Source organism: Dipodomys spectabilis, unplaced genomic scaffold (genome assembly GCF_019054845.1).
Source record: "Dipodomys spectabilis isolate Male_0828 unplaced genomic scaffold, ASM1905484v1 ptg000026l, whole genome shotgun sequence".
NCBI classification, from domain to species: Eukaryota; Metazoa; Chordata; class Mammalia; order Rodentia; family Heteromyidae; genus Dipodomys; species Dipodomys spectabilis.
In genome coordinates this window covers 11,336,872-11,360,697 of record NW_024870703.1, presented here as the reverse complement: position 1 = coordinate 11,360,697, position 23,826 = coordinate 11,336,872, and the positions used below count along the sequence as shown (strand labels likewise).

At 37.8% G+C, this 23,826-nt stretch overlaps 1 protein-coding gene and 1 pseudogene across 3 annotated transcripts in view; both read right to left on the bottom strand.

Annotated features, from left to right (window-relative positions):
* Positions 1-1,723: 1,723 nt before the first annotated feature.
* Map4k3 (mitogen-activated protein kinase kinase kinase kinase 3) overlaps positions 1,724-23,826 on the bottom strand; it is a 154,312-nt gene continuing 132,209 nt past the window's right edge. For 2 of the 3 annotated variants that reach the window (XM_042675418.1, XM_042675419.1), the window contains 8 exons: positions 21,309-21,367; positions 19,521-19,624; positions 13,588-13,759; positions 12,142-12,210; positions 11,970-12,062; positions 9,333-9,403; positions 3,770-3,825; positions 1,724-3,109 (listed from right to left, as the gene is read on the bottom strand). In XM_042675418.1, coding sequence (XP_042531352.1) covers positions 3,022-3,109; positions 3,770-3,825; positions 9,333-9,403; positions 11,970-12,062; positions 12,142-12,210; positions 13,588-13,759; positions 19,521-19,624; positions 21,309-21,367 — 712 coding nt within the window. In that variant the 3' untranslated portion in view covers positions 1,724-3,021. Of the gene's footprint in view, positions 3,110-3,769; positions 3,826-9,332; positions 9,429-11,969; positions 12,063-12,141; positions 12,211-13,587; positions 13,760-19,520; positions 19,625-21,308; positions 21,368-23,826 lie in introns of all 3 variants that reach the window. The other variant, XR_006146949.1, reaches the window with a different exon arrangement.
* LOC122104522 lies at positions 4,158-5,468 on the bottom strand (annotated as a pseudogene).

The following is a 23,826-nucleotide window of genomic DNA, read 5'->3' as shown; positions in this document are numbered from 1 at the left end:
CTGAACTCAGAGCCTGGGCAATGCCCCTCAGCTCTTCAACTCAAGGCTAGCGCTCTACCACTTGAGCCACAGCACGACTTCCGGCTTTTTTTTTTTTTTTTTGCTTATGGGAATCGAACCCAGGGCCTCCTCAGGCATGCAAGGCAAGCACTTTTACCACTGAGCCACCTTCCCAGCCCAAATCTCAAAACTTTAAGAATTTTTCTTTTTGCAGAGACCATGAAAATCCAACTTCTGAAGAAAATCATTTCAGAAGAAAAGTAATAGAGAGCACTTAGTGGACTCAAGTACTCTGCATGTATTGTCATCATTGCTTAGCTTCAAATAACCTTTTGAACCAAATATCAAGCTTCAAATGTTAGCCACCTACTTACCAATTTCGATGCCTCCATTTATATGTCAAATGAAATTAACAATACCTACAGAGTTTACTCATTATTTTATACCTTTGATACCTGTGCTATTAATGATGAAAACTGATAACATATACGCATTATTTTGTTGGCTTCACTGAAATCAGATATACACACTTGCAAACAGAATGAAGCAGACACCAGTAAACTGATCTTTGAAATTAGCTAAAAGGACAGTGTAGCTTGAATTTGAATGAGATGAACTAGAGTGGTTCCAACAGTTAAGTGAGCATATAGGCACAAAATAATAATAATAAAAAGATCTATTTGCACTGTAAGTTGTCATTAAAGATGATTATCTCCTAAAGACAGTGATCCTTGGACCACACCCAAAAATGTTGATTTAAACTCCAATGGTTTTCATACTGTGGTGCACTTCAGAATTATTTTATAAAGTGAAAATATTTCTAATTTCCTAATGTGAGGAACCAGAATTGTGAAAATTAACATTTTTTTGAGATAAAATGATCCTTTATGTCACTTGTATGGCTTGGACCTGAAAAAAACAGTGGTCCAGAAGAAGGATCAACACCCTTGTCAGTAAATGCTGACAGAACCTGAGGTTTATGAAAATCTATCCACGAGTCTTTTTTTCTTTTTCCCAGCATATTGATCATGTTGTACTATTAGTGATGTTTTAAATAGTTATTAGTTGTAAATGCTAAAATTATTCTTAGGGTCTTGAAAAGCAAGAATACACCCAGTTGGTACGGTTATTATCACCTATACAGTTTTAGACATGGGAATTCACTTGACTTGTCAGTGGTAGGTTGTGGCATAGGCTGTAGTAGAAATGATACTCCTTGACTGCTCAATCCGTTTCTTCTAAAGACACTTAGTGTTTGTTCCTTACCTCCACAACTGCATTTCCAAACACTCTTCTTTCCTGTTTCTTATTCAGGTGATGGCCAATTTTTATCTGTAAAGAGTCAGCTAGTAAACATTTTAGGATTTGCAGGCTATCCAGTTACTTGAAACCACTCAACACTAAACACTGTAGCACAAACAATAATAGACAATAGGTAAACAAATAGGTGGCGCTGTGTTCCAACAAGACTTTATTTACCCAAACAGGCTGATCCTGGCTCCCACCAGAACACTCTGAATGTTTAAGTGTGTTTCCTGATCAGAAGTTGAAGATTCTACAAAAATTTCCCTTTTCTCAGATGTGGAAATATTTCTGCTTCAATCAAGATGTGAGGGACCATAATTCCATTCTTAGGGATTTAAGTGTAAAACAACTTTTCTCCCTTAATATAATTTAGTTATTACATACACATTAAACCAGATGACAATATACTGTACAACAGCATGTTAAAAAACATGTTTATTTTACACTATATACAGTTGAGAACATATTTTAAACCATTATCTATTAAAATAAATGAAGACCAAAAACCACAATTTAGCTTGTTCTTAAGTGTATATACTCGCATTGAAATATAAAGAACATATATCAAAAGAGCCAAAAGTGTGCTAAAACTTTGTATACACATTATCTCATTGGAAAAAAAAGCACTCAAAAATGGCTTTAACTCAAACTAAGTTTCTGTGATGTGTAGTGACCATTATATTGTTTATATGAGGTAGTAACTAAATTATTTTGGCCATGTGTTAATACTCTAAAACAAAAGAAATATGAAAATGATCGTAAAGGCCAACAAAAATAGAAATTCCACTAGAAATCTGAACCACTTCACTCTGGAATGTTACAGTTCTTCGGTGTGATTATATGAAATGTCTAGTGTGGACTCTTCAATAATGCTAATTTATTTTGTGTATACTATAATTCAGACACAACAATTGCAGTGTTACATCATGGTACCGCTATTCTGTGATTTAAAATTCTTTTAAGGGTATATGTGAAGCACAGACAAGCAATCTCATAAGACTCTGCTTAAATATAAAAGATCAGTTACTACAACTGGTGGTTAATTGGTTTGTTTCACATAGTAAACATGTAAAAAAGATATGAAGCCAAATGCATATTGACAATGTCACAGCTTACTTTTGTGACTTAATACATCACATATCAATACTCTGTGCAAATATAAACACCAGTGTACTTGCATTAAAATTAAAAACAAGATTATAAAATGATTACAGCCTCCATTACAATTTTAAAAGTTACAAGATTTATATTCATATTACTAAATTACATATGATAAAAATACCATAGTGTTAAGTGTACTGACTGCTTCATTGCCAGCATCCCATTTTGTAATATAACCACACCCAAGAATATACTAAAGAATTCTTAAAATATTAACCCCAATTGCATTTTCATCAACATTTACAACTGTACAGATAGGACACTTACTTATACATCTCATAAAAGTACATTATCTACATAAGTTTTTAGTATATGTCTTCAGCAATATGAAGTTTCACAGAAAAATACCGCCTATATGTACAAAGATTACATAACAATGAATTAAGCACTTGTGTGGTTTTCAATATGCTAAATATATCCATACCACTTAAAACAAATATTTTCCCCATCTTGTCTCATGCCACAATAAATTACAAGGAACTGAAGGCAGGTTACTGCAGCTTTTGTACAGCTTCAAGCGTCCACTCCGGTTGCAGCAGCAGAATTCGTTCTTTCTCAGTAACTGTTTTCATGACCTGCCAGGATGTACAGATTGCTATTTGCTGTTGGGTTATCGGTTGGTCTACTCTCCAAAACCACGACCCTACAAGTAATAACAAACAACAACAAAAAACAAAAGATTATTCTGGAAAAATGTTGATACTTCTGTATATGCTGGTTATTGAAGAGATCATCTACTGTAATTCTGATTAAAGGGCCAGCTCCAGCACTGGGAAGTAATTTTGCTGCCCACCTCCTTGCTACCTCCAAGCCAGTGTTCTTGTAGAGTTAGGGATGAGAGGTAAGGGATGGTAGAAACCTGTATAGATTGGGGGAACTAAACTTGTGTCATAAATACTAAAGTATTTTACACTTTAAGAATTAAAATAAAGTAAGAATCAGAATAAAACTACAAAATCTTATTTGGCACTAAAACCAGTAAGTTCTGTTTGCTAGCATATGATATTTCCTCTTCTGCTGTAAAAGACTTTACAGATAATATGTGTAATGCAAAACACTTGATAGATAGTAAAATACTTTATAATACTTTATAGATAGTATGCTTAATACAAAATAGTACTGACTTATCTTATCTATGGATTCCTTACTTGAAAGATCAAGCTTTTAAAAAATAACTACCCCCCTCCCCATGGTGAACGTATTATTACAGAAATTTCAATTCTCTTGAATAAGAAAATTGTTTCATGCAAGATTTAGAAAACACATTTAGTCCCAACATATTTAATACAACCCATTGTTATACCTGTCAGATCCAAGGAGCCTGAAAATTCTTGTGCTATCTGAAATTTCTTGTGTTACCTGTTCAATTAAAACATAAATTGGTTTTCTGAAATTAAAGATAAAAACATCTTTAAAGATGGATAAAAATCATATAAGATAGAAAATCTTAAATGGACAGTTTACTATAACTATACAGAAAAAAAACATAATTCTAGCTAGGTGTTCAAAGTTCATGCCTGTAATCCTAGCTACTCAGGAGGCTAAGTTCTGAGGATCACGGTTCGAAGCCAGCCTGGGCAAAAAATGTCTGAGACTTTTAAATCCAATTAAGCAGCAAAAAGCCAGAAGTGGAATTATGGCTCCAGTGGCAGAGTGCTAGCCTTCAGTACAAGAACTCAAGGCCCCGAGTTCAAGCCCCCAATACTGGCACAAGAAAAAGAAACAATCCCTAGGATGGAAAAATATGCCTGCATGATTTTTTATAAATGCAAAGGTTTATTTCTATTAGGGAAGGAGAGTATAAACAGAACTCTTTTCCAATTTGCTCTCCATTGTTGACGCACATACCACATGCATACATCAAAGATAACCCCCCACCAAAAGAAGAATCTAAAACCCAAATACCCACAAACTACACCACTACTTCATATTTTGACCAAAAGTATAGATCTTGGAAGTGCAAAATGCAAAATCAAATGACCAAAAAACTGCTGAATAAGCAGCATTGCTAATACACCAAATATTTGTATCACTGTACTAGTCATGTTCTCCATATCTGTGAAACTTTGGAACCACATAGCTGATTTATTAAATCTAGTCCATGCCAGCTTCCAAAAACCAGAGATTTTAGTTTGCTTTATCTCTTTGATGCATCATCAAAATTTTCTACAAGATCTGGAACATCCTCCTCCGCTGCATTGAATGTCTTCTGGTTTTGGTGTTTTGTTATTCAACACTTGACATGGGAACTGTTCTAGCTTTCTACCACTTGTTAAGCTGTCAGCCCCAAGCTGACTTAACCTTCCAGGAAGCATTTCTGTGATTGGTTTGGCTTCTAAGTGACCAGTAACTGCAAGAGGGAAGCTTAGACTTTGGGGTTGTTGTCTTTAGCCATGCTCATCTCTTCAATACCAGCTATATTATTCACAGCTATTTTCTCCCCTCCCCTCCACACCCCCAGCGTGGGGCCTTAACTCTGGGCCTGGGCACTGTCCCTCAGCTCTTCAGCTCAAGGTTAGAGCCCTACCACCTGAGCCATAGCACCAATTCTGGCTTTTTCCTGCTCATGTGGTGCTGAGGAGTCAGACCCAGGGCCTCATGCATGCGAGGCAAGCGCTCTACCACTGAGCCACCTTCCCAGCCCCTGCTGAAGCTTTTTGTCATCAGCTGCAGCTGTTCTATGTGCCACTTTCTTCTTTTTGCTTGCTGTACCCTTGCCCCTTACCTGGACCTGAGTCTCAAGTTCGGCTGACTTTTCTTGATTCATGCTCTTGGTAAATCTGAAACAGGGAGGATCCTCCCAAGATAGAGAAAGACAGAGGCCCTGCATGATTTCTTTATTGTCTGCTTGTAAATATGTCAATTTGGTGGTGTAGGAAAAATGTGGCAAATATGGAATATCATTAAATCATTAAATACAGGTGAAGAAAAACTACTTGCTCAGAACAAACTTAACTGAAAAGCAGAGTCCATTTTATGAATCCAAAAACCCTTCATCATTTTTTTTTTTTGGTGAAAATACTGTACAGAGGGGTTACAATTACATGGGCAAGATAATGAGTACATTTCTTATCAAGCATTGTAGCCTCCTCCTTTGTTTCCCCTTTCCATCCCTTCCCATCCTCCCTCCACCCCCCCATAATTTATGTTAATGCTGATGGCAAAGCTACCGGTAGCAGTAAGATCTGGGTCTTTTTCCCAAAGGCTGCTCTGTGGTATAACAGGAGATGAGTTAGGTCTCAGTTCTTCCACTTAGTTGTTACGTCTGAAAAGGTATGCAGTCTACTGGAAACTGCAAAATGGGACAGGAAAGGTCTACCTTGCAGTGTTCTTATAATGTGTAAGTGGATATAATGCCTGAGTAAGTGCACAATGTATAAAAATCAACTTTCTTATTTTCCCCCATAATTCTTGTTTTTTTGGGTCCGGTCATGGGGCCTGAACTCTGGGCCTGAGCGCTGTCCCTCAGCTCTTCAACTCAAGGCTAGCGCCCTACCACTTGAGCCACAGTGCCACTTCTGGCTTTTTTCTTTTTGCTTATGTGGTGCTGAGGAATCGAACCCAGGCCTCTGGCATGCAAGGCATGTGCTCTACCACTGAGCCACCTTCCCAGCCCCTCCCCCATAATTCTTAAATAGAGACATATCCTCCAAGAAGTCAGTGTGACCAGTTAGCCAGTTGTGAAAAAAGAATCAGAGTACAAAATAAAGAGAAATCCAGTATTCACAGCTTACAGAACTAAAAAATTTGAATCTATGTGTGTGTGTGTGTGCATGCGCAAGCGCGTGTTGTATGCTAATATTAGGGATTGAACTCAGGGCCTGGGTGCTGTCCCTTAGTTTTTTTTTTTGGTCAAGGCTAGTGCTCTGCCACTTGAGCTACAGCTCCACTTTTGGCTTTTTTTTGGGGGTCCGGTCTGGCTTTTTAGTGGTTAATTGGAGCGAAGAGTCTTGTGGACTTTCCTGACCAACTGGCTTTGAAGCCCAATTCTCAGATCTCAGCCTCCTGAGTAGCTAGGATTATAGGAGAGAGGCACTGACAAGATGACTGTCAAAATGACAGTAAATGTTTCCCACAAACTGTAGGCTTAAAAAAATTTGGTGAATAATGCTGCGATAAACATGGCTGTGCTGGTAGTTTTGGTATGACCTTGTTTGTGATCGTTTGGATAAATGCCCAAAAGTGGGATTGCTGGGCCAAAGCTACTGGGACAACCATGTTTATTGCAGCATTATTCACCATAGCTAAGATATGGAACCAACCCCAATGCCCCTCAGTAGATGAATGGATCAAGGAGGAAATGTGATCCAATGGAATTCTATGCCTCCATCAGAAAGAATGATATTGTCCCATTTGTTAGGAAATGGAAAGACTTGGAAAAAATTATATTAAGTGAAATAAGCCAGGCCCAAAGAAACATAGGTCCCATGGTTTCCCTTGTTTGCAGTCTAGTACATGTCTACGACAAACAGAGGACAAAGGCTATGTACATATGACCATATGAGATAATGTTGAGCGAAATGTATCCCAAGACAAGGACACAAGGCGTTTTTTCTTTCTTGCTATTGTTTTTAATGTACTTATAATGCACTATGTGATTCTTTTCTTTTGTATGTTCTTCCCCCATGGTATAACCCCTGTTTTCACTGTATTTGATTCCAGTGTTCTGCATCTTGTATATACATTTTCATAATTTGGGGGAGGTGAAGGGGAATAGCAGAATGCTTAAATGGGGATGCATGCTGACCTATTGTGATGATAAGATATATAGGACACTATGTTGAAAATGAACTTTACAATGTCGGGGCAGGATGGGGGGGAGAGGGAGGAGTTGGGGAGGTAGAGGGGAGGGAAGTGATGGTGGGGGAAAATCAAAGGAGGAGGTAATAATGCTTGATAGGAAATGTACTCATTACCCTACTCATGTAACTGTAACCTCTATGTACAGTATCATTACAATTAAAAAAACCATTAAATAAAAAAGCTGAATTTATTCTATAAAAATCCCTACAATACTCTAGAAACACTATTGATAGTTCTGGTGTAATCCCCATGGCAGAGAAGTAAGCACAATCAAGTGGTTCATCATGCTAATTTCCAGGACACTGAAGGTTTGTGTATTAGAAGAACAGGACATTTCTGGAGGAAGTGGATAGCTGTATGGTTTGAAAACCCCTTCCAGGTGTTTTCTTTGGGAAAACTACTTCCTTTTCAATCCACCTTACCCTGCCTATGAAGCCTTTCTTTCTGTGACTAGTATTTCTTAGCTCTGGACTGTTTTATCTCCTGCTCCTTTCCCACAGGTGGTTTGGAAAACTGCTTCTTGAGACATTAAACCTATTTATGGGAACTCCTGCTGATAAACAGTAACAGAAGTGTTTCTTTAGTTCTTACTACAGACCAGGCAAGCATGTTACACACTACATTTCACTAACCCTTAAGGATTTTCAACTCATAAAAGTTAACTAACAGGCCATTACCACTTAGCTACTAACTAGCAGGGCTGAGATTTAAACATGGATGTTTCCAGAATGTATACACATGACTACTAAGCCATACCACTTACTGTGTCAGAAGAAATACTCTTGACAGGAAGCAAATGAGCCATTTTCTTTTTTTTTTTTTTTGGGTCCGGTCATGGGGCCTGAACTCTAGGCCTGGATGCTGTCCCTCAGCTCTTCAGCTCAAGGCTAGCGCTCTACCACTTGAGCCACAGTGCCACTTCTGGCTTTTTTCTTTTTGCTTATATGGTGCTGAGGAATCGAACCCAGGGCCTCAGGCATGTAAGGCAAGCGCTTTTAACCACTGAGCCACCTTCCCAGCCCCAAATGAGCCATTTTCTTGCTCAATGTATCTGAGGTTCTTTCTCTCCAATGATCAAGTAATACAACTTCATCAAATAATAATTGAATGATACTATTGTTATTGGCTTGGGGGGGTTACTGGAAAAATTTTGATTATTTATTATTTTATTTAAGGATAAATATATCTTGTTCGTGTTCATAACACTGGCATTTCCTGGTATAAATAATGACCTGAATTAAATGTTCCACATAGCTTGAAGTTAAATTACTTCTTTATAAGGTAGGAAGAACTCCCAAGATCAAGCTAAACATTGGTAAGAAGGACAAAGAAGCTGGGCACTGATAGCAGGCTCACACCTGTAATCCTAGCTACTCAGGAGGCTGAGACGTTGAGGATCATAGTTCAAAGCCAGCCCAGGAAGGTGGCTGTGAGACACTTATCTCCAACTAGCCACCAGAAAACCAGAAGTGAAGTGGTGCGGTGGCTCAGGTGGTAGAGTGCTTGCCTTGAGCTGAAGAGCTCAGGGATAAGCACCCAGGCCCAGAGTTCAAGCCCCAAAACCAGCCAAAAAAAAAAAGACAAAGAATATTATCTATGTCAATTGAATAGGGAAAATAAATATAGAAGGCCAGCATTGGTAATCACTGCTAAAATACAAGGAGATAGGTGCCTGAAGACTGAGAGACCCAGCATCAGCATTCTCAATCCAGGTCATTGTCTGGGAAAGCTGAAAGAAATTGTAGCTGAATGATCATGTAGAAGCACATGAGATATATGAAGTTATTTGAAGGGTAGTGAGTGGTAATGTGGGAGGGAGGGAGAAGGCTCAGTACTACTGTAAGTACTAGGCATTAATAAAGTTGCTACTGGTACCATTTAGAAATTTTCTAAAGTTAAAACTTCAGGCAGTTCTCATTAACTTTAGAACTCCTAGGCTCAAAATGATCCTCCTGTTTTTACCTCCTGAGTAGCTGGGATATAAATAGCTGGGACAACAGAGACAAGCCACTGTGCCAGTTATCTTAAAACTATTAATAAATATCACTCAAAAGATTACTTACCTCATTAGATCTAAAACTTCTACCTTGCATGCCGTGTTTCCAGAAAGCTAGCACACTGTCTTGTAGACAAACTAGCAGGTAAGAACAGCTCAATTACTGTTAATAGTACAAAAGTTCAACTGATAAGCATCATTTCATTCCTCTATCTTCATATAGTATCAATTAATAACAAATATCAGATACTGCACATTTATCTGACATCTTAACATTTAAAAATATTTTCATCTTTTTGGTAAAAACATTTATGGTATATATTTTATAGAATTTTTGTTTGGTAAAATGACAAAAATTTTAAAGTAAAATATTGTGAACATACAGAAAAGTATAGTCAACAGCAGAAAAACATACATCACCACTCAACTACCATTTTGCCACATTTGGTGTGTGTGTGTGTGTGTGTTCGTTCCTGCCTGGTCTGGCTTTGAACCTCAATCCTCAGATCACAGTTTCCCAAGTAGCTAGGGTTACAGGTATAATCCACTGGTGCCAGGTTTATGGTTTTCTTTTTTCTTTTTGTTGGTCATGGGGCTTGAACTCTGGGCCTGAATGCGGTCTCTGAGCTTCTTCAGCTCAAGGCTAGTGCTCTACCACTTGAGCCAACGCGCCACTTCTGTTTTTTTGAGAGGTTTATTAGAGATAAGTGTCTTGGGCTGGGAAGGTGGCTCAGTGGTAGAGCGCTTGCCTTGCATGCATGAGGCCCTGGGTTTGATTCCTCAGTACCACATAAGCAAAAAAGAAAAAAGCCGGAAGTGGCGCTGTGGCTCAAGTGGTAGAGTGCTAGCCTTGAGTTGAAGAGCTGAGGGACAACACCCAGGCCCAGAGTTCAGGCCCCACGACCGGACCCCCAACCCACAAAAAAAAAAAAAAAAAAAAGAGTCTCACAGCCGTTTCTGCCCGGGCTGGCTTTGAACTGCGATCCTTAGATCTCAGCCTCCTCAGTAGCTAGGATTCAGGCATGGGCCACCAGTGCCCGGCCAGGTTTATGGTAATTGTTCATACTTGTATATTCTATGTACACAAATATTGGCAAAATGATCCATTTACCTTTTGTTCTAATCACCTTTTTTGTCTAATACGACAATGTTGAGATGTGATAATAAACATTTTTCACTTCAAAGGGAAATAGCTGGATCATTAAATATATTTTCAATAGGCGTTTCTAGGTAAAGCCCATTTCTTTCTATTTTGTGCTTGTGTTGAAGACTCATGAGTTATTTTCTCTTTTAATCTTTAGATTGGTATGTTACAGAAGTAATTTCTCACAGTGGAATCATCCTTGCTTTCCAAGGATAAAGCCTACTATTTGATAATAGGGAATTCTATTTGCTAGTATTTTATTGAGATTTTTCAAAAATTCATTCTCATAGATTACAAATTTTGTTTTCTATGCTAATCTTGCTTGATTTGAGCAACAGTGCTACACAATGATTTATTCAGGATTCTTTGCTTTTATAGGACAGCAATTATCTTTTCCTTTAAGGATGGGGAAAAAATAATCTGTAAGACCATCATGACTGATTTCCAGGCTCCTCAAGCAGTAAGCCTCACTAGAGTTTATCTCCTGAGGATACTTTGAGTTTTATCGCCCAGCAGCCCAGTTGTGGTCTTTATTCCTCAAATGCTGCAGGCTACAGGCCAGTACACCTCTGAGTTTTTGTTGCTGGTCTTTTTTTTTTGGCCAGTCCTGGGGCTTGAACTTAGGGCCTACGTGCAGTCCCTGAGCTTCTTTTGCTCAAGAACAGCAATCTACAACTTGAGCCACAGCTCTACTTCAGGTTTTCTGGTGGTTAATTGGAGGTAAGAGTCTCACAGACTTTCTTGACTGGGCTGGCTTCAAATCATGATCCTCAGATCTCAGCCTCCTGAGTAGCAAGGATTACAGGCGTGAGCCACTGGCACCCTGCTTTGTTGGTCTTATTTTCTGACCTATGTATTTTAAAACAAAGGTTTCACTTTAACCCTTTTAAACTGATTTATCATCATCATTTGTTTGTTGTGAGGAAGATATAGTTAGGTAAATGAGGAAACCAGGAATAAAATAGCTAAATTATTTGCCCATGGCCTTTTTTATTTCTGTGCCATTACCTTTATTTTACTGGTAAAGGACACCAGAAAAAATGTGTATACATACTAATCAGTGCCAGGACCACTACACACTGACTGCCAAATTTCAAAGTATTCATAGAGAATCTGAAGAGTCTGGAGAAAATGGGAATTCAAACCATGTTGTAAGAAATAATGTTTAGACATTTCTTTAAAAAAATCTGTAAGAAAGGTAACATTATTTACATATAATTATCCAACTATTTCTGAGAATGTGTAAGTCAGGCTAACAGTGATCCTGCATTTAAAAAGAAGTCCTTAATAATAAGCATTTCTAGTTCCAGTAAATATTAGGTAAAATTCTTTTTTTTTTTTTTTTAGGTTTTAAATATCTTTTGCAGTAAATAATCTTATTTACCATAAGAGAGGATAATGAAGAACACTTTCTCAGTAGCCTTCTTTGTATTTCCCTTTATAATTTACAAGAGTAAAGCATCTATTAGCATCTGACTCAAAAATGTAAAATGATTCTGTATCAAGGTAAAATTCTTTTAAGCAGTTCATAATGCAAAGAATTACTAAACTTTGACTTACCTATTGATTCAATCTGGAAGTCAAAGGTGAGTTCTGATGACAATTTTCGGCTAGATTTTAATCTTCCTTGGAGATTTACTATTTTTATACAACCTAGAAAAAAAATAAGTCACTCAGAAGCTAAGATACAAGCAATCTTAATAAAATAAGATATCTACAGATAAAACCTTACAGTCCAGACATACGAGGATGGTATCTCTCTCCAGTTGGGTGACATGAGTAACATTTGTCTGTGGGGTATCTATAACAAAGAAAGCGCAATAAACTTAGTTACTGTAGTATCAACAACAAAAGAGACATGAGAAAAAGAAAAGAATTCCAAGGTCCCTGTACTTGGAATGGAAATATAAATATCTTTTGCAAAACATGTCTAGTGGTTGAACCAGGCTACTTGGGTCCTATAATGTTGAAGCAAACATTCAACACAATAAAGTGTAAAATGTTTGTTCCCATCATTGCCATTAATCATAGCAGCATCAGCATTATTTTATTGCAGTCCTGAGAACTGCATATAGGACCTTGTATTTGTTAGATAAGCATTCTTTACCACTTAAGGTCTAACTGTCCTTTGTCTTTCTGCTTGATTTTCAATAACTTCTCAATAACTATTGTCTTCTCAATAACTTTTTCTGGGCTGGCCTTTAATTGTGATCTTACCTCTGCTTCTTAAGTAACTGAGATTAGAGGTGTGCCAGCATGCTTAGCCTGAAATGGCAGTATTTTTGTTTATATGTAGAAATCTAATCTTTTAAATTATGTTTATGACTGATGCAAAATTTTAAACTCAGGACTATCAAAAGGGCTAGACTGGGCTTTGTACATAGTATATGCAGATGTCTAGCGCACACAATAAATACATACTGAATGAAAGAATCAGAGAATAAAATTATTTTCAACACAGATAGGCTAAAAATATGAAAGCATTTTGAGAGAGTTGAATGCTCCCGAAATACAAAGAGGCATTAATTGTTGATATTGTTTTGTTTTGTTTTTGTCAGTGCTGGGGCTTGAATTCAGGACCTGGGCACTGTCCATGAGTTACTTTTGCTCAAGGTACAGCTCTACCACCTGAGCTACAGCTATACTTCCAACTTTTTTGGCTAAGACTGGAGGACGGTTTAAAGCCAGCCCAGGCAGGAAAAATCCATGAGACTCTTACCTCCAATTAACTAGCAAAAAGCCAGAAATGGAGTTGTGGCTCAAAGTGGTAGAATGCTTTTGAGCACAAAAGCTAAGGGACAGTGTCCAGATTCTGAGTTCAAGCTCTAGGGGAGGGAGGGACGGATGGATGGACAGACGGATGGACGGATGGACGGACGGACACACACACACACACACATACACACACACACACACACACACACACACACACACACACACGCACACACACGCACACACACACCAAGTATATGAACTTTGAACATGCACATGATTTGTCCATAAAATTTTTTTAAATGAATTAGTTCTTTAAAGAAGTCACCTGTTCTTCCATTCTGCTATTGTAGTTATTCAAGACTGGCTTTCTATGCAGTTTCTGCTTACTGAGAAATACAGTAAATTTGTTACTTACAAAACCAGCGTATGTACTGGCCTTAATAATTCCATAAAAATCACAAACCTGACTCAGTAAACCATGAAGAGGTAGAATTTGGGTTGACGGTCTCAAATCGGACCACTTGGTTGAAATCTTTCCCTCTACCGACTCCAACACAGACTAAAGGGTACTCCTGCTCAGGAACAACCAGCATCTCAAACATTCTGAGTGGACATGGTATAGGAAAGTCTATGTGCTAGAGAAAGAAACAGAAATGCATTAAATAAAGGAAAACAAAAGTCATAATCTTATGAGAACAAACTTAAAAAGTTAAGTTTTACAAGAATGTATTAAATATCTGTGTATTATAAATATGACTTCTTGTCACACAAGCTCAGAGTATGCAGACAAGTTTGTACTACAAAATCTCTCCATAAAGATTTTAGGCTTATTACTGTAAAAATGTTTTAAGTTAGAATTCCATAGTCTGAGTAACTTAGAGTAGAGAGGAACACAGATATCCTAGTCTCCTGTTTCTATCTCCTATTTTGGTGCTTCCTTAAATTACTATCCTGCTTTCCTTACTAGTTTAGCAAACATAGGGAAAGAGGTAGGAAATGCTGTCACAAGATATCCTTTTATAACCAATGGAAAATGCCATAGGTAAAATAAATTTACTTTTCATCTCTAGTGACTTCTATTCAATTAACTAATAGTAATAACAAAACCAATTTAAATTTTATATAAGTTAGGAATAATTTTATTTTAGAGTAGGAAAAATAAATACAAAACACTAACTCTAGTAATCAAACAATAAAGCTATAATTATTGTAATACATTCCTGCCAGAAGGGCTAAAATGAAAAAGAATGATGGAAACATGCATCAGAGAAGAGTGAATGAATGCTGACACACTGACTGTACAGCTTCAAGCTGGTAAAAACCAACTGATTATACTACTTATTAATATTGAAGCTATGTATTCCTGTGGCCCAACAACACTATTCCTAGGTTTATATTCTAGAGAACACAGATACACATGCATGAAAGACATATGCAAAAAAACCTTATAGTAGTGCTGTTTAGAATAATACAAAACTGAAAATATCGCAAATGCTTGCCAACAGTGAATAGATACTCACACATGGGAAATTAATGAAAATAGCTAGTTTTTTTTTAGCTATGTTCAACGACTACATAAATAAAATACTTCACAAAAGACACTAGAAACAAATGTGTATATGCTTTCTGATTCTACTTTTATGCTGTTGAAAATCAGATAAAATCAATTTTAATGTCTAGGGATATTATGTATATATAGTAAAAGAACAAGGATTTTCTAGTTTCCTTGGAGAAAAGATGGGAGCTGACTGGAAATGTGTCAAGGAAATCTGAGGAAGTGTTGTTTTTTGTTTTTGTTTTTAACAGCATAGTTGAAAACTGATCTTGGCTAAATGCATGGCTCAAGTGGTAAAGAGCTGAGCAAATTAAGCAAATTCAAGACCCTGAGTTCAAACCATAGTACTGAAAAAAAAATCAGTCCCATGTATGTATTTTGTTAAGCCCATTCTGACATTTTGTAACTGGGTTGCATTTTCTCTGTATTTTCCAAATAGTATTGCTAAAATTAAACAAAGCTACTGAATATGATTTACTTTTGTGCTGGCAACTCATACATTTTTAAAGAAAGAACAAGTAAAAAGGTAAGATGGGCTGTCAGGACTAGTCTGGCATGGCTCTTGTGTGGCTCTGTGTGCACTCGCTGCCTCATGCCCACACTCTCCCGGGGCAGACACCTCACCAATACACCCCCTGTACCTCTAGGAGCTTTCCAATTAGGCATCGATCACATTTCTAAGTAGGTGAAACAATTTCAAGAATTCCTTTGAAAACACGTCTGGCTCTTTCTCAGCATTTAAGCAAGCTACTCCTAGAATTCAGCCTCAAATAATAACTAAGCAGTTCTCCTTTTTCATGGATTAAATCCAGTGCTCTTTGGTATCAAGACCAGTCCTTACAGCTTACTCTTTTTTTCCCCCCTCTCTAACAAATATCATTGTATTTAGTTGATAGTATATAGATGACTACTGGGAAGACCTTTAATTTCTACCTGATATTTAAGATAAAAAGGCAGCATCTAAAGCAAAAGTTGTCAGAAATGTCACTAAGAGGAAGAATGCAGAAAGTCCAAGAACGTTTTGACCCTGAGTTCAAAGCCCAGTACTGCCAAAAAGAGAATGCTTAGTATGACTGAGTCAGATCACAATGAATATAAATGAAACAGTATCAAATATAGAAACAAAGGATAGATAGATCGATCGATTGATAGATAGATAATCTTGAAGCAGGTTGGGCCACTGGTGGCTCATGCCTGTAATCCTAGTTACTTAGGAAGCTGAGAGCTGAGGATCGTGGCTTGGCTTGAGGCTGCCTGGGCCAAAAAGTCCATGAGACTCTTATCTCTAATTAAACACCAGAAAATTGCAAGTGGTGCAGTGGCTCAAAGTGATAGCCTTGAGTGAAAAAGCTCAGGGACAGCTCCAAGGCCCTGAGTTCAAGCCCCACAACAACAACAGAAATCTTGAAGTGGAGAGACACAGAAAGGGAGATGAAAGTAATAGGGGCTTATAACTTAGTGAATTTAAAGAGAGGTCTTGCAGGAGACCCAGACCTGTCCCCAGCAAAAAATATGAGGCCCTGTTCAAAAAGTAATTGAAACAAAAAGGGGATGGGGATGTGCATGGTTCAAGTAGTATTACAACTGCTTTGAAAGCATTAGGATCTGAGTTCAAACTCCAGTACCACCAAATAAATAAATAGCTATAGGTGGGTTAATTATTAAGCTTTCTATGTCAAAGTCCCTTATTCATGCTCTTGGCATTTAAATTCCTTTAATAGAGAAGGAGCCTTTCATTACAGATGAGGAGAAATGATTTAACTTATCAGATGACATGTAGTCATTATCACTAAAGCTTAATCAGTCAATCAGTATACGTGAATAACTGATATAAAATTGTTTTACATTTTACAGGAGTTAGGAATGAAAGAAATCAGGACCCAACTAAAGTAGATTTAAAAAAAGAAGGAAGGAAGAAGAGAGGGCAGGCAGGTAGAAAGACTAAACTCCATAGATTTTACCACTCCTCATTTAGGGTAAGGTATCCTTTTGTCAAATAAGCAAGAACCAAGAGGAGCTGAGAATAAAACTCTTTGGTCACGGGGCTGGGAAGGTGGCTCAGTGGTAGAGCGCTTGCCTTGCATGCTCGAGGCCCTGGGTTCGATTCCTCAGCACCACATAAGCAAAAAGAAAAAAGCCAGAAGTGGCATTGTGGCTCAAGTGGTAGAGCGCTAGCCTTGAGCTGAAGAGCTGAGGAACAGCGCCCAGGCCCAGAGTTCAGGCCCCACGACCGGACCCCCAAAAAAAAAAAAAAAAAACTCTTTTGTCACATATAGGCTGCATTTACTAGCTCTGCAACAGAAAATGAGTAAAGCTATTTTCCCTTCAGCTTTCCGTTTAAAGAATTTGTCTCAGCCTCTTGAGCTCCTGCCCCCTCACTCCCTGGATACCTAGAACTCAGTACCAAAGCTGACCAGTACCATAAGAATGGAAGGTGATGCATCTGTCGACATGTTTCAAAAGTCCTGGAAAACCAGTTGCTTTAAACTACCAAAGTGCTAGAAGATAATTTGGATTCTGAAATTAAGAAACTGGATCAGATGGATGAAGATGAACTGGAGTGCTTCAAAGAAAAGAGACTTGTGGCACTAAGGAAAGCTCAACATCAGAAACAAGAATGACTTTCTAAAGGACATGGTGAATACAGAGAAATCCCTAGTCAGAGAGACTTTTTTCAAGAAGTCTGAGAGTAAAAAAATAGTTTGCCATTTCTACAGAGACTCTACATTCAGTTGCAAAATACTAGACAGACATTTGGTGATACTTTCCTTTTTTCTTTTCCTTTCCTTTCTTTCTTTCTTTCTTTTTTTTGGGGGGAGTCCAGTAGTGGGGCCTGAACTCTGGGCCTGGGCACTGTCTCTCAACTCTTCAGCTCAAGGCTAGCGCTCTACCACTTTAGCCACAGCGCCATTTCCGGCTTTTTTCTTTTTGCTTATGTGGTGCTGAGGAATTGAACCCAGGGCCTCATGCATGCAAGGCAAATGTTCTACCACTGAGCCACCTTCCCAGCCCCTTTGGTGATACTTTCTAAGAAACATCTTGAAACCAAATTTTTGAAGCTGAATGTGGAAAAAGCACCTTTCCTTTGTGAAATTGCATATCAAAGTCATTCCCACACTAGCACTGGCAAAAGACGGGAAGACACAAGATTATGTAGTTGGATTTACTGACCTAGGAAATACAGATGACTTCACCACAGAAAATTTAGAATGGAGGCTTGACTGTTCTGATATACTTTTTTTTTCTGTCGGTCATGGGGCTGGAACTCTGGGCCTGGGTGCTGTTCCTGAACTCTTCAGCTCAAGGCAAGCGCTCTACCACTTGAACCACAGAGCCACTGTTCTGATATTCTTAATTACAGTGGAAATTTAATGGAGCCACCATTTCAAAGCCAAAAGAAATCTGGGACAAACTTCACAAAGTTGGAAAAGAAAACTACCCAAGGAAAGAAATATGATTCAGACTGATGATGACTAGACCTCAACTGCACACTGTCTGTTTATTTCTGCTTACATGTAAATGTGTTTTTGTAAATTCCACTAATTTCAATAAACTGATCATTAAATACTAATATTCTGGAGTTTTATACACTGAACATCATCTTTTTTTTTTTTTTTTTGGGGGGGTCTGGTCGTGGGGCCTGAACTCTGGGCCTGGGCGCTGTCCCTCAGCTCTTCAGCTCAAGGCTAGCACTCTACCACTTGAGCCACAGCGCCACTTCCGGCTTTTTTCTTTTTGCTTATGTGGTGCTGAGGAATCGAACCCAGGGCCTCAGGCATGCAAGGCAAGCGCTCTACCACTGAGCCACCTTCCCAGCCCCCATCATCTTTATTGTCTAGGAAGCCATCATGTTTAATTGAAGGAAATTGGAGTTAAAAAAAAAAGAATTTGTCTCAGTGAATTTATTGGTGAAATTATTACCTCAATGTTTCAAGTTTTTGAAACCTTTCATCTCTAGTTTCAGTTCAGTCTGAGGTTAATATTAATATGAAAACTTGAAGATTTTTAAGTAACAGAAGTCAATACTTTAAACATACTAGCTCAATGTTACAAAGTTTAGTGATAGTTTGACTTCAATTTCTACAGAGGGATCAAATGCTCATAAAATAAGAACATGTAACCCATATATACACAGCAAAGAAGTCAGACCTAAAATTCATCTCTTATTTCCTTGATGTACTTAAGCTGGTACTTCATACATTTTAAAAGGTTATCTTTAAAGTTTATAAAGAAACCAAAGCAAAAAGCCTCTAACCCAAAAATATCCATAGGAAGAACTGGGCAAAGTTAGCATGTGTTGGTGTGTTGGTGTGTTGGTGTGTGTGTGTGTGTGTGTGTGTGTGTGTGTGTGTGTGTGTGTGTGTGTGTGTGTGTGTGTGTGTGTGTGTGTACTGGGCAAAGTTAGCGTGTGTTTGTGTGTGTGTGTGTGTGAGAACTGGGCAAAGTTAGCACGCGCGCTCGCGTGTGTGCGTGTGCGTGTGTGTGTGTGTGTGTCCCAAACAAATCATTTCCTCCTCCTCACTGGTTATCCTTTGAGGCACTTATCTATAGATTGCTGCTCTGCTTTGATAGAGCAGGTCAAAGCAGAGAAGATATTTCCACCACACTCTTTTTTGGTATTAGGATTCCAGCTCCTTACTGATATACCCTTGAAATATTTCTCTAGTTTCTCTAAACTTTGCTGGATGAACTGAGTTTATAACATATGAGTAGACTTTTCACCAGACTGCCACAGAATTTCAAATCATTAAATTATCTTGAAAATCATCTGAAAGCACATTTTCTTCTAAAGAACAGAAAAGCTGACAAGTTTGTACACTAAGGCTGATTTTCCTGCTTACCTTAATTAACATAAATTTCTGCATTGGTTCAACCCACTCTAACAGAACAATGCTTGTCTGAAGTGCCCCACATAGGTATTTATGGCCTGTGTAAGGATTTCTCACTGTCAAGGCAAAAAAGTAAACATGAGTTCTCCTCCACAGTAACAGTTGCATGTTCAAAAAGCAGATTGTTATTTCAACTTTAATTAGATAGAAGGGTAAAAAGAAGCACTATCATCACTTAAGGCAATCTTATTGCGTGCACACAGGAACCTGCTTTTGCTCTATGGCTGAGGGTCAGGAAGGACTAGGCTCATCATAGCAGGGCAGTTAGCTGAGGATGCACCACTCTGGAGAAAGGGGTCAGAGTAAACTGACAAATTGACAGGACACATTCAGGTATGTTGCAGAAGGCAGGCAGGAACACTCAGAAGCAATAATGCTCTGGGCCTAGGATATTTGTCTATGCCTCCCTCTTCCTTTATTAAACTCCTCTGGTCACTTTGAAAATATTACAGATCTTAATGGAATCCTATAATCAAAATATACAAGTAATAAAATTCAGTCACCTCAGAGTTTAGGTTTTTCTCACGCTTAAGATGTAAAGTAAATATAGTTGAAATGAAAATGAAACTGTGGAAAAGGCTAGCAGCAGTAAAGTTCACAAACTTCACATAGGTTTGAATAGTACAGGGAAAAGAGACAGGGAACAGCAAAATTACCTAGTACATCCCTCCCCCCGCAAAAAAAAAAAAAAAAAAAAAAAAATCAAACCAGGAGATTAAGGTTCCTCTCTTCATGCAGAGCCATCTTAGACAGGTAGATGTTTTTTAGCCGTTACCCAAATCACTGTGTCTAAATTCAATGTGGTCATCCCCCTTTACCCCAAAGCAGCAGTTCTTACTTCCCATGAATGTCACATAGCCATTCTGGGTTCAAGGTTTCAGTTGTTTCTCCCATTTTCCCCTTCCTTTCTCTTCCTGTTGACACTACTAAAGCTCTGGACCTTCCTTGCTGTCCAGTGAATAAAGTTCATGTCACAATTTAATAGCTCACACAAATCTATCAATCTTTGTACAACCTTACCCAGCTACACTGTAATATTCAGCAGGTATTTATTTACTTTATGCTTTTTTATTTCACATGCTCATGCCATTTCTTTGTTGGAAATCCCCTCCATCCATTCATAAATTCTTTGGAGACCTAGCCCAAATGCCATCTTCAGTTATGTTAAGAGTTCTTTGCACATTCTGTCTGCTGGTATAGTAACAATATACTTGCTTCCTTTTACAACACTAGCAACTTAAAGGAAGGAAACTATTTTTTGTTTCTGTTAATGAAAACAGAAAAACTAGAGGAAAGCAATTTAATCTAAGGGCATGTGCACAGGCAGATGATCACCATTACAATCATGAGGTTTCACACACTAAAGGAAGGGGTACCTGATGAATGAATGCGGTGTCACAGCATTACTAAGCATAGTCAAAAGTAAGAGCCAGCCACTTTTGAGAATACAATGTGATAAAGTGCTAAAACTTTAAAAAGCATATTACTTTCTCTATTTATCCAGTCAACAAATTACTTTCTAAACACCGGCTATGTGCAAGGTGCTGTATCAGGCTTACTCTATGTAGGGATGCAGTGCTCAAGAAATGTGTTTTACTTAAGGGGAAAAGAAACTAGTCCTGGCAGAATGTCTTCAGGCATATTGTTTAAAAATTCCATGAAGCTTAAAATGAGCCTCACCGAGTTTCTTCAGTCACTCTACAAAATAGGAGAGCTACTTGGCACTGCACGTTTACTTACCAACACAACACTTCTGACACCACTTGGTTTCGGGGATTTTTGCTGAAACAGCAAATTTCCTAAATGTGAATGAAAAAGAGTATTTAACAAATGTAGGCAAACAGTATATGACACAGATGTTGTTGCCAATCAGCAGCAAAAGGATGAGTTAAAATTTGATGCTGATAAGTCACATATATTAAAAATATTATACTGGATCATTTTCTCTCATTCCCAATCAATTTCAAATAGATTAAGGATTTAAATAGTTAAAAAACCTACAAAGTATTTAGAATACAGAATACCATAACCATAGGTCTCTTTTTAAATGCAAAAATAATCCAGAAATATAATTAGCTTTAACTAATTAGTTTTATTCCTTCCCCTCATCTGGTGCATCTCTAGTGGAGTTCAATTAGTTCAGTCTGTAATTTTGTTTCACCAAAAGACACCACCAAAAAAGTGAAGGTAAGTAAAAACTTGGCAGAAGGTATTTTTAGCACATCTAATAAATTTATACTGCATGAATGACAAGTATTGCATGTTTCTGGTCATATATAAAAACAAAGAAACCAAGGATGACAGAAGAGTATTAGAGGGACTAGGAAGTTAGGAAGTAAGGTGGACATGAGTAGAAGGTGAGTGAATGGGAATGCAGAATAGTTCGGGGATTCTCATTAGTACATAAATAGTATTAATAAATATAAAAATTAATAGAAAATGTGTAGCATACTTGTGTGTTAAAGGACTCAAAATAGGCCTGTAAATTTTCCACATGCTTGGATCTATAAGTCAGGCAATGAGTACATTTCTTTTTGAATATGTCACTCCTCATTCTCTCCTATAGTTTTTCCCCTCCCGACCCCCCACAAGTTGTATACAGTAGTTCATTTTTTTTCTTTTTTTTGTCAGTCGTGGGGCCTGAACTCTAGGCCTGGGTGCTGTCCTTCAGCTCTTCAGCTCAAGGCTAGTGCTTTACTGCTTGAGCCACAGCGCCACTTCTAGCTTTTTCTGCTTATGTGGTAATGAGGAATCATGCATGCATGCAAGGTAAGCACTCTACCACTGAGCCACCTTCCCAGCCCCCAGTAGTTCATTTTCAACACCATTAAAATTTAACAGATACTCATTTAAAATTATTTTTAAAAACTATACTTTGCTGGACACTGGTGGCTCACACTTGTAATCCTAGCTCCTCAGGAGGCTGAAATCTTAGATCACAGTTTGAAGCCAGTCCAGACAGGTGAGACTCTCACCTCCAATTAAGCACCAAAAAAAGTCAGAAGTATAGCTGTGGCTCAAGTGGTAGAGAACTAGCCTTGAGCACAAGAAGCTCAGCAATAGTATCCAGGCCCTGAATTCAAGCCCCAGGCCTGGCAACAAAAAATAAACGAACCTAAAAACCCTGTCCCAATGTCATTTATAATGAAATGAACATAATGAAGACTCCTCGTTCTGTAAAATTCAGATCAAGATTTTTTATTGCTATATACATACTTAAATTTCTTTTAATTATAAAAAGTACCAAATATTAGATGTTGATTCTTTGTACTGTTTCAGATCAGAATTGAACAATTCTATATAAAATTGTATTGTACAGCATGCATGTGACACTCAGTTTAGTTCCAAATAAGTTTAGAAGAACATCTGGATAGATGTTCTTGTCACTGTAGAACAAAATAATAACCAAGCACATATAACATTGTGGTGCTATAATTTTAACATTTGGTGTGTTTTTAGAGATGGCAATTTTATATTTATAAAAGTCTGTAATAATCATACTGAGTCCTTACTAAGTGCTACGCACTTTATAGTTCTGTGTCACTAAACATGTCCAAGTGTTCTGAGCGGTAAGTCATGCCTTCCATGAGGCTGAGATTGATGCTTAAGTCCTTATACTATGTAATTTAGAGAGCAAAGTCTGCTATTCTAGTGTGTCAGTCTACCCAAGTCTGTCTACTGTTCAGGCTATTTACTGTTCAGCAATTCAACTTTGAAAAAAAATCTACTTTCTTCCCTTTTAGGTTAATTTAAATAAGGACTATTCTGAGTTTGCAAAGTAAATTGCTAGAAAATTGTTAGCATTTCTAAGTGCTGTCTGTGAGAACTGGTTTTCTTGGTACTATGATACATAAATAAGGGTACAAAAATTACTCAGATGCTGTGTCCTAAGTAGCAATAATAATTCTGATTAAAAAACTTTATTTTTCTATTTTATTAACCATACATAAAGAAAAGCTGTGAATTTCTACAAATTATAGTTTTAATTAAGAAAATGTCCCCACAGCTTAACCAAAGGACCTTGACCAAAGTATGTTTCAGAATTTTAAGTATTGGAATGTAGCTCCTCTTAGATTTCCACTGGCAACAGGATTCAACTTGTCAACTTTTCTCCTAACTCCTGAACCTAACTTACAGCTTTTTCTTTTGCACCAGTGTTCACTCCTACCATCTTAGCAACTCATGAGGCTGAGACTTAGAGGATCAATGTTCAAAGCCAGCCTGGGCAGAAAAGCCCACAAGACTCTTTCCAAAAACA